We start from the raw sequence: 12,152 nt of genomic DNA on the forward strand, positions 1-12,152 counted from the left end.
AAAAATGGACAATATTAATGAAGGGAAACAACCATGAATAACCGAATTAACATTGATTATATGGTATGAAAGACATGTATATGTTGGAAGTCATTATTATTTTTTAAGTAATAGAAAATAAACTAAAATGCCAAGTTTTTGTCCAAATTATGCAAAACAGAATGAATAACATCGATAACCTATACTTTTAAATAATTTCACAAATACATATTTTTGTATTTTAATCTGCAAAAACAGAAGGATGTCATGCATGTCAATATATAGCGTCTTCGGTACATATTTTACCGAAACTCATACTTGCATCAGAACCGATTCAGCGATTGCAAAGAAGTAAGTTGAAAATCTTAAAGAACCAGACTATTTCATGAATTTATGGGTTATTTACACAAGTTCATTGAAAAGTAAAAACTTTTCCACATTGGTATATCCACAGGTAAGATCATATTCTTATTGAAACGGGAAAACCGGGGTGTTGAACCTTACTTGTGCCCACGTGAAAAGACAGCTGTTAGTCCATTTTTATACGTATGTTTAAAAATATACCGGTCTTTGAGTTACATATAAGTATTGAGAACCAATGAAACAATACATTGTTAACTTTAGAGTCAGATTCGACCATAATGTACATGAAAGTAGAAAAATAGCCAGAGGAAATTCGAACTATTAAAAGAATTGATCCTTTCAGACAAACTGGGATTTTAAGGTATCTTTGTTCATAATTTATTGGAAAACATCCTAAATAGCTGAAGATTTTTTTGCAGTTGGATGAATATAACTTCAGAATTCATAGATATGTATGTGACAAAATGAGTCTTTGAATTTTAAAACACTTTCTTGTAAGAATTTTCTTTTCCTTTCTGTAAAAAAAGAAAGAAAGGAAATCACCCCCCCCCCCCCCCCCCCCAGTTTATCAGATTTATATTTTGAATGAGATAACAAAAAAATATGAGAATATCAATTTTTTATATGTGAAGTACCATCTTTGCTAGCCAAGGGTTTATGATCAGCTTCCCTCCTCTCCAAGGGTTGAAGAGGGGAGCAGATTGTAAATCTTTTGGCGAGCAAAGATGGTAAAGTACAGTAAAAGTTCATTATGACATCACATTGCATCTAATTTCTTTTCTAGAGTTACACATAGCAGAGTGCCATCATGGTGTTGTCGTGTAGGTTCTACAAGAACAAATACCCGGAGGTGGAGGATGTTGTCATGGTTAATGTCCGATCCATCGCTGAGATGGGAGCCTACGTACACTTACTGGAGTACAATAATATCGAGGGCATGATTCTCCTGTCTGAGCTGTCTAGACGTCGTATCAGATCCATCAACAAACTCATCCGTATTGGACGTAGTGAATGTGTGGTCGTGATCAGAGTAGACAAAGATAAAGGTTTACAAATTCGCAGATTTAACGTGAAATATTTGATTTTATTTTTGTATCTATCTGCAGTAACTGTTATAAATTTTAGTTCTCATTTCTTCATACTTTAAATTTCTTCAAGATTAATAATGGACTCATTTACAGTAAACACACTAATAACAAAGTGCAAGGGATTGACTATTTTGCTTTGTTATAAACATAATTAGTTATGTATGTTAAGTTAACTATATATTTTAGAGCCCTGGGGAATGAAAATCACTTCACTGTTGGTGTCAATTTGTCTTAAGCGTGTTTGCTATAATTGTGTTTTACTGTATAATTTTTATGAATCTTTCAAGAGCCAACTGTATTTATTATGCTATAGAATGGAACACAAAGTAGTGCTAAAGTATTAACTGAGTTTTTTATTACAGTTTTATTGTGTTTGTTTTATTTGTGTTTCTTTGGTTAATATATATTTTGTCTACCTAGGATACATTGATTTATCAAAAAGAAGAGTCTCCCCAGAGGAGGTCACAAAATGTGAAGAAAAGTTTGCCAAAGCCAAGGCTGTAAGTCATTGACTGCAAACATAGGGAGAAGTTGTCTAGCTAAAAACTGTAAATTATCATAAATAGTTTCTCATTATTTAAAACTACAAAGTTATCATGAGCACAAAAGGAATTGTAATTTTACAGGTGAACAGTATTCTACGTCATGTGGGAGAGCTGATGAAGTACACAAGTGATGAACAGATGGAAGAGTTGTACACAAAAACAGCCTGGTTCTTTGATGATAAATACAAGAAGCCGGGGGCATCATATGAAGCATTTAAACATGCTGTGACGTAAGGATGTTTTGATAATTCGGGAATTACAACAGTGTATTATTAATTCTATCACCTTTTTCACTGACATAGTTGTCCCAATTAATAGAGAAATCGTTACATTAATTACTTATTAGGTTTGTTTACTGACTGTCCACAGAAATATGGAGGGTTGTTAAAGCCCATGGAAGGTGAGGCAATTTCTGTGGACAGTCAGTAATAAACCTAACAAGTGTTTGCATTGTCGAGGACCAATAATTAGCAAACCTACCGAGATCAATTACAATTAAGCAATTTTCTCTCCTCTGCAAATCTCCTCACTTGTCATCTTGTTGCTTATTGATTACGTCACTCAAAAAGGGGCACTACTTTAAATTTAATCGCAGAATTTCCAAATGGGTAGGAACCTAATGAATTTATTTTTTCTTTTAAAAGTCAATATAGCACTGGCATGATTTTTCTCTTTAAATTTGGATGTCATTTTATCTACCATGGTGCCGTCCAAATTTTGCTACTCACCGTCCAAAGAAAAATATTTAAAGGCCGAGGTTTTCAACCGGTCGGTTTTCATCAGGTAAATTCAGTGTGGGGTGGAGCTTAATTGAAATGGCTGAGAAGTCCTGAGGGAACCAAGCTGGCTTGTGTATACCTACCTATATATACGGGATGTTAGTCATGTTACCTGTATATTACCTGTAAATGTTTTCCTAAGGCATTGTTTAACTTCGCGTGTTGGTCAATCGAAATGCTGATCGTCAAATTTATGAAATAAAACATGCTAATTTTTTTATGTAGACTGATTCCTTTAGTTCAATTCTTTTTTAAAAATATGTCTGAATAAAGGAGACAATTTTAGTTTAATTTTGTGCGTTAATAAATTTCAAATCTTTGGTTGTAAGCTGGCGACAACGAGGGAAATAGTCATTCGCAAAACGAAAGTAGAGAAAAGCGCAGTCCTGAATAACTATTTAAAACTTAGAAATCCTGTTTGAAGTCTAAATTTTGTAGAAAATATATAAAATAAATTAGATAAATATTTTTAATATAATTCCTATATGATTAACCCATGACGCATGGTTCGTAAAAATGGTCATGGCATCTGCGTATTGTTTCTCCGACAGGTAGATGAAACGGGAATATAATCACTTTATCCTACTTTTTTCCTTGGGATCCACAATTCTAAACATAACTTGTATATGCAATGACAGCTTTTATAATACTGCTTATTTCTCTTTAAAACTGGTTATTTTACCGTAACTTTCATCATCAGGTCTCCAAGAAATAGTACACGTCTTAAAATTTTTAACTTGGACAATATGACTATCTCATAATTATAAAAAAAGGAATTATTATTTTATTAAATTACACGATGCTTCCAATGCAGTTCAGTATTTTCTGTTTTAAGTAAAATTGATGTACGTGTAAATTTGGATAATCTATACCGCATTATAGATTGTATAGTGAAATGAACCCCCCTTTCTTAATTACAATTTAAATAGATACATGACTGATTTTCTTTTTCATTTACTTAATTATTTGACAGACTGATTAAATATAAATTATATATGGCTAATTACTTTATCTTAAAGTAAAAAAAAAAATAATATCAGCTCTGTCTGCTTCTGTATCACAATGTATGCGATAGGCATCAAAGACTGAATGTTGATTCAATGATCGGTACGATCCCCAGCCAAGGTATACAAGATATACACAACGGCAGGTAACAAAATGTCAATCAATTTTCAGTATCCAATCTCGGGCTTAATTTCATCTGATTGACAGGGGTTCACAGACCAGGTAAAATTGAGGGCGGTGCTTATTTCCTCCCCCTTTAAGGCAGACACGTGATGTCCATTTAATACCCAATGACAGTGTCATTCTAGTCCGAGGTAAAACAAAATGATTTGATAGGTTTAGAATTGAGGGGTCTAGAGATACAAATACAGTACCTATAAAAAATAGCATTAAAATATTAAGGATGAAAGCTTGCATGTTTGTAATTACTGTTAATAGACTAACACTGTCTGTAATGCTAATGCATTTATTTTTATCAAAGGAACCCTGAAATTTTGGATGAGTTGGAGATTGATGAAGAGACAAAAAATGTACTCCTACAAAATATAAAAAGGAGATTAACACCACAAGCTGTAAAAATTAGAGCAGGTAGGTTTCCATTAAAAAGATAAAGTTTTCCTATTTACACTGTTGGAGCATTTCTGTGGGAAGTGTGAGTATATTTGCTTTCTTTTTCTTTAATCAGATCTTGAAGTTGCCTGTACAAATTATGAAGGAGTGGATGCTGTGAAGAGAGCGCTAAAGAAAGGTCTGGAATTATCCACAGAAGCTATGCCTATCAAGGTACATAACTCCTAAAAACTAATATCTCTGTATTAAAATGTTTTAGCTATATGGACCCTGCAAGCATTTGAATGTGCCCTATAGTAATTACTAGTGTTGTAAGATTAGTCACTGACTATCAACAAGAGGCCCAAGGGCCTTAACGGTCACCTGAGTACAACAATTTAGAGGATCCATAAACGGATAAATGAAGCTTTAATTGTTAACCAATAGCAAGAAAATTAGTATGATTAAGATCAACAAAATAATTGGTCTAGTATCTTTCTATCTGCCCCCCATTTATCACTATTACCATGCAGACTTTCAAAAAATGTCTACATTATTACCCCTCACATTGGCCTTACTTGGCCTTTGAAGAACATTTAAGAAGATAAGTTATTTTTGTCTCATTTTTATTTATCTATTATTTCCAAGTCTACCTGATTATTAAAACTATGAAAGTACTTTTTATATTATACAATAAATGTTCTTGCATAATTCTCTTATTCTATTAACCTTTCAAATACATTATCTACAGTGATTAATTATCAAAAGTGAATGGCAAAGGGGAATAACTTCACTCAATAGAATACAAATTAATAGAGCCCTGGCCAGGACCAGAACACTTGACTAAATGGTCCAGATGTTGAAAATTTACAAATTTGGAAGAGGTACCCTCATCATCATAACTATGCAATTAGTTGAAGATTTTCAAAGAATTCACACATTTTCACTATATTATCAGTAGAGCCCCCCTCGCCCCCCTCAGAGAAACAACAGAACCCCTGGGACCACAAGTTTTAAAAAATTTGTAAAAGCATCCTTGCTCATCATAACTATACACTTGTTTCTTTGCTTTATAACCAGGAGAAGAAAAAAATATTTTGAAAGAAATTATGAATTTTCACTATATAATCAATAGAGCCCCCCCCCCCCCCCTTCACCAGAACCCCTGACCCAGGGGCCATGAAATTCACAATTTTGGACGAGGCAGCCATGCTCATTATAACTATGTACTAAGTTACTTTATTTCATACCCAGGAGCAGAGGAGAAGATTTTCAAAGATTTAATGCATTTTCACTATATAATCAATGGAGCCCCACCCTAAAGCCAGAACCCCTGCCCCAGGGGCCATAAAATTCACAATTTTGGAAGAAGCAGCTATGTTCATCATAACAATGTACTTAGTTAATTTATTTAATACTCATGAGCAGAGAAGAAGATTTTCAAAGATATAATGCATTTTCACTATATAATCAATAAAGCCCCTCCCTAACAATAGAACCCCTGACCCAGGGGCCATAAAATTCACAATTCTGGAAGAGGCAGCCATGCTCATTGTAACTATATACTTAGTTAATTTATTTAATACTCCTGAGCATAGAAGAAGATTTTCAAAGATATATTGCATTTTCACTATATAATCAATAGAGCCCCGCCCTAACACTAGAACCCCTGACCCAGGGGCCATAAAATTCACAATTTTGGAAGAGGAAGCCATGCTCATTATAACTATGTACTTAGTTACTCTATGTCACGCCCAGGAGCAGAGGAGAAGATTTTCAAAGATTTAATGCATTTTTCACTATACAGGTGACTCTCGATCTCTCGAAGTTCAAGGGACCGCAAGAAAAGTTCGAGAGATCGAAGGGTTCGAGAGATAGAAAGTGAATAAAATTCGGAATTTTCAGTTTCGATCATCATTGTTCTACTATTATGATACCGGAAGTATATGTCGATAATATCATAGCACGTTTTCATTCGTATTTTACAGGTAATTCACTTGATTTCAACAGCAATGATCGTATTTTGAATAAATAAAACGATCTCTTTAAGTATCACTATTTATTTGTTCTCATTTCATGATTACATGAAACCTGAATAGCAATCGTCGGTGTGGCTACCCCATGGCCCCGGGCTTGATCGGGTCCTTCACTAGAATTCTCGTATTAAATCGGTAATCAATTCTTGTGCAATGTTTGTCATACTAGGATTATTTAGACTCTAATAAAGCTTCATAATCTATGGAAAATTATTGACGTCTCTTAAATCATTTTCTAAAAATGATCGTCTCGCTTTCAAGTCAAAATATGTTGCGAAACAATTCTTTTATAATTTAGCAATTATAACCAATAAAGAATTAATTATATCAACACTCAGATCCTTACAGGTAAAGTGTCATTTATGTAAATACCCAATTAACACCTCCATGCCAGCCCCAGGCGTTCACTGTTATCCAGGTAGGTCCAAGCTGCATTAATTTTACACTTGATTGGCGTGTACACAGGTGCAATCAGAACTTCGAGAGATAGAGAGTAAAAAACAATGAAATGTGTGTAACGGGACCCAGGTCTTGGTTCGAGAGATAGAGAACTTCGAGAGATCGGAAGTAAATTTGCTTAGTTATATAGAGGAAAAAAACGGGACCGGAGGTTCACTTCGAGAGATCGAGAACTTCGAGAGATCGGAGTTCGAGCCATCGAGAGTCACCTGTATAATCAAAAGAGCCCCGCCCTAACACCAGAACCCCTGACTCAGGGGCCTTGAAATTCACAATTTTGGAAGGGGCAGTCTTGCTCTACATAACTATCTACTAAGTTAGTTTATCTAATACCCAGGAGCAGAGAAGAAGATTTTCAAAGAAATAATGCACTTTCACTATATGATCTATATAGCCCCACCCTAGCACCAGAACCCCTGACCCTGGGGCCATGAATTTCACAATTTTGGTAGAGGGCTCAATGCTTATTACAATCATGCCAATAAGGGTGAAACGTTTACTGAATTTTGTAAACGTTTAAACGAACAGCAGTAAACGAAACGTTACCGTTTAAACGGGAGAATATTTTGTGTTGAATTACTCATTAAACACTAATTTAATACTCTATTCTTTCACTATAATGTAAGTATGAGTTGTTATAACTATTTATTTGTTGGTTTTTATGACAAAAGAATATGAAGCGCATAAAACTCATTCACTTTTTACACTGCATTTATAGTTTGTTTGGCTACATACCGGACGTAGAAAAAGCATTGTCAAATTAAACTTGCAAAGATGGCTCTTTTAATCCTGAATTAAGTATACCGCGATTTGCTGACTGTGTTGAAACACTTTTCAAAGACTGGTGAAAACGTATTATATTTAAATTTAATCAACGTAAATCAAGTTTTATACTTGGAAAAATAAAATAAAATCATAATAAATCTTTAGTATTCGCTACTCGGAAATCAGAATCAAATATGTTAGACGCAATTGGGTTTTAGATATTTTAGTTTAATAACATGTTTCCGGTATTGATTTAAACAGAAAACAATTGTTTTCTTTGGTAAATATGAAATTAAACAACTTGTTTGTATTTATCTTTACTTCTGATAGACATTGATAATGACCTTCGTGTAAACGTTTACACAATTCGTAAACGTTTAGAGCATTTAATCGAAACGTCGCCGCTTACACGTGTAATCGTTTCGCCCTTACATGCCAACAGTTTGACTGCTTGATGTCCAGGAGTAAAGAAGAAGATTTTTAAAGATTGCATTAATTTTGGTGGTTTTAGCCCCACCCCTCAGGCCCCAGAGGGGCAGGGACCATGAAATTCACAATTTTTGTCCCCCTTCACCCATAGATGCTATTTGCCAAAATTGGTTGAAATTGGTTGAGCGGTTTCAGAGAAGAAGCTGAAAATGTTTAAATGTTAACGCATGACGGACGACGCACGCCGACGGACAAAAACGGAAAGCAATAGGTCACCTGAGTGACTCAGGTGACCTAAAAAATTATCACTGAAGGCAGCATGTCAGCAACAATTGATAGAAAATATTTAACATTGATAGTTGCTACCGGTTAACCAAACTGGTGTAACTTTCAACATTATGAAGGGCAAGTGCCAACATATTTACTTTATAAATCTATATTTTTACTGGAGATCTCTGTTTGTTGCTGTTTTTAGCTTTTTATCTTAGCTGCAGCTGTTTTCACATGTTTTCTTTGAGCATAAGCAACTCTTGAGTGACTTTAAATAACTTTTAATCTTGAATAATTAGCATGACACATCTGAGTCATTGCAAACTATTTGTAAATGCTTGTTTTTCAGTCAGACTACAGTTTACTATATGAAATTATTCTTTTTATTGATGAAATTCTTTTTTTTTCTCATAGATAAATTTAATTGCTCCACCTTTGTATGTTATGACCACATCCACATTGGAGAGAACAGAGGGTTTAGCCACACTTAACAAAGCCATCGCTAGCATTAAACTCACAATAGAGGAAGCAGGGGGAATCTTCAACATCCACAAACAGGTAGATAAAGATGGAACACAGACATGTTCAGATTTACAATCCTTTTGTAGTTAGCTTGTTACTGCCTCAGCTAGGAAAGCAAGAGGCCCATGGGCCACAACACAATAAATAGTGTGGCTATTTATTCCCCTTCAGTCAAGGATGCTTTGTGAAACTTTATGGCAAGTTTGGTTGGAATTGGTCTTGTAGTTTTACAATTGGCACACAACAGACACTAGATCTTTTTTTCAATCTGAAAAGGTTTACTTAAAATCTATGGCTCAGATGAGCTAAAAGTGCAACTCTAAGTGCTTCCTAAATTTGCTAGAAAAAAATGACATTCACCTTTAGTGTAAAGCAGTCACTTTATACAACAGATCAGGAGTCCATTTTAATTTTTCAGCCCCGCGTCGTGTCAGACATTGACGAGATCGAGCTAGAAAAACAGCTTAAACAGTTGGAGGAAAAAAATCGTGAGGTGGCGGGTGACTCTGATGAGGAAGATGACGTGGAGGGCATGGGGGAGATAGACGGAGAAGAACCAGAGGAGGGGGATGAAGGGGGAGAAGATTGAGGGGTGGATCTTACTGTAACTACATTTAGTGGTGGACAGATTTTGATTATATATGTACCTACAGCAAATTGACACCAGCTGTTTCCTCTGTGTAATTCACTGGCTTAAAAAGTGAAGTTTATGTAAAGTTTTCATTTTGTATGTCAGGGAAAAGACTTGGACAGACTTATACACAAATATCTTTCATGCTTCTTTGTTTTGCCAGTTTTAAAATATTAAATATCTTTGTATTTGATCAGTTTTCAAATACCAATAACACCTCTCTTATTTATCTAAATGAAACTCTCGTTTTTGTATAAATACATTTGTATCCTGCATGTACTTTTGTAAGGGCTTAAAAACGATTTTTCTAGAATACATTTATTTAAAATTCTGTATTTTATTATTCATAAAAATGACTCATCAGGAGAGCATGCAATAGAATATAAATTCTGTCCATGACTTCAATCAGGGGTGGGAAACATATGAGAATGTTATTTAACTATATCATTGTAAATTTAAAAAAATTCATGTTCATCTGTAAATCAAATCTGTGAAAATAAAACATAAAATCTCTGTACAGTGTTATGATTTTCATTGTCTTCTATATACAGTTAAATGGTTTCTTTATTTTAAAAGATCTTCAAAGTCATTTAATGAAATATTGACAACATCTGATTAGCATTCTAGCATTTTACTAATTCCTACAATTATGTAAATGAAGATATGTGTTCAGGATATATAAATAAATAACAGGTAATCTTTTGAGAACTCTTTTTACATATCAATAGGTATACACATTTATAAACCAAGTACCTGTGAGTTCAGGAAGTGAATGATAAATATCAAGGAAGAACCAACATTTTATGAGACGATTTCTAGAGTTTGAATCATAGTTCTGTTTTTTGCCTGTTAAACATGCGATTATATCTCAACAGCATTTTTATTTAGTGAAAGTTAAGTGATCTGGTTTAGAAAACAGAGAGAACCTGTTCTATAAATATTAATTAGGTTACATTCCATACTTCAATTACAGAATATCAGTATCTGTAAAAGACCTTTAATATATGTTCATTGTTTAGTTGTTGTTGTTTTTTTTTACAATGAAAAAGATGTTGCAAATGATACTGCTGGAAATATTTTCTAATTTTACACAATAAGAAACAACCTAGTTAGGCAAATATAGTTTCCCTTTTACTTGTCCGTGTAATGGCATAATGTCCAGTGTTCCTCTGTTTGTCCGACTGACTAAACTTGTCACATTTTCAAGAACCACTGAGCCAATTTTGACCAAAGTTTGCAGAAACCATCCTTGGATAAGGGGATTATAAATTTTTCAACACAAGGGCTAAGTCCTTTTCCAAGGGGAGGTTATCAAGAAAAGGCAAAAATAGGATGGGTCATTAAAAAATCTCATGAACCACTGTATCAGAAAATGTGAAACATGTGAAAGCTTTTTAAGAAAGTGTAAATTTCAAATTGTTCAAATCGTGCTCTCAGGGGTAGGGTGGGGCCACAAGAGAGGATCAAAGTTTTACATGTGTATATATAGGGGGGGGGGGATCTTCTCAAGAACCATATCAGAAAACACTTGATTTGAAAAAAAAACAAACCCAAGTTGTTTGGAATAATTTTTTTATTTTGAAATTATTGACCCTGGATTAGTGAGCTAAAATCGGAATCAAATTTTACATAATGCATGTATACATGTACTTCTCCATAACTGTAAGTCTTATATTGATATTGAGGCATCCCCATGATGTGTGGATTCAGAGCCCCCCTGGAGTAAGGTAGCTCATAATATAGGGTCAGAATTTTTAATGGGATATTACGAAATCCGGATAGGCTCATTTTTGACAAGACAAAAAAACATTTAACTTGTTATAACAAGATAATTATCTCATAATAACGAGTTAGTATCTCGTTATAACGAGTTAGTATTTCGTTATAACGAGTAAGTATCTCGTTATAACGATATACTAACTCGTTATAACGAAATACTAACTCGTTATTACGAGATAATTATCTCGTTATAATGAGTTATAGTTATCTCGTTATAACGAGTAGGTTATCTCGTAATAACGAGTTGGTTATCTCGTTATAACGAGATTAATAGAATCATTCGTTACTACGAGTGTGGGATAGTGACATTCCACCGAGGGGACAAGATTCACGGTCTAGGACGAGGTTTTGCCGAGTCCTAGACAGTGAATCTTGGCCCCAAGGTGGAATTTCACTATCCCACACGAGTATGTAATGAATGATTATTTTTCTCGCATTATTTTATCCAAAGTAACAGCATGCCATCACCATTGAAAAATTTATATTTTTAATTTAGCATCCAATTAAAAATCTGAATACACCATCAAAGAAATCGTACCTGAAAATGGTTTACACATCATGTGTAAACTCAGAAAATGAATTTCAGTCAACGTAAATCATTCTGAATTAAATAAACTGGATTTAAAAACAAGAGGCCCAAGGGTCTTAACGGTCACCTGAGTATGATACAACAATTTAGAGGATGCATAGAGTATAAAATGAACTGAAAGGTGAAGCTTTGTTGCCTAAAAGCAAGAAAAATAGGGTGATCATTATCAACAAAATAATAGGTCGTTATATTCATTAACAGTTCATAAATTAGGTTCTAATCTGTTCCCCATTTATCACTATCACCATACAGTATATTTACAAATTATCACTGTTTCTGTACTATTTTTAGACCTTGCTGAAATCTCTTGGTCTTTGAGGAACATTTAATAAGACATGTTATTTTTGTCTCATTTTTATTTATC

At 34.1% G+C, this 12,152-nt stretch overlaps 1 protein-coding gene across 1 annotated transcript; it reads left to right on the forward strand.

The window, feature by feature from the left end:
- The first annotated feature begins 1,118 nt into the window (after positions 1-1,118).
- LOC133200922 (eukaryotic translation initiation factor 2 subunit 1-like) lies at positions 1,119-9,933 on the forward strand. The gene is made up of 7 exons (XM_061336736.1): positions 1,119-1,388; positions 1,851-1,930; positions 2,057-2,205; positions 4,241-4,347; positions 4,445-4,542; positions 8,682-8,825; positions 9,208-9,933. The coding sequence occupies exons 1-7, from the start codon at positions 1,151-1,153 to the stop codon at positions 9,376-9,378; spliced, it is 987 nt and encodes a 328-aa protein (XP_061192720.1). The 5' UTR covers positions 1,119-1,150; the 3' UTR covers positions 9,379-9,933.
- Positions 9,934-12,152: the final 2,219 nt, after the last annotated feature.

Source organism: Saccostrea echinata, unplaced genomic scaffold (genome assembly GCF_033153115.1).
Source record: "Saccostrea echinata isolate AGI-Se365-2 ecotype Australia unplaced genomic scaffold, CSIRO_AGI_Sech_v1 ptg000041l, whole genome shotgun sequence".
NCBI lineage: Eukaryota > Metazoa > Mollusca > Bivalvia > Ostreida > Ostreidae > Saccostrea > Saccostrea echinata.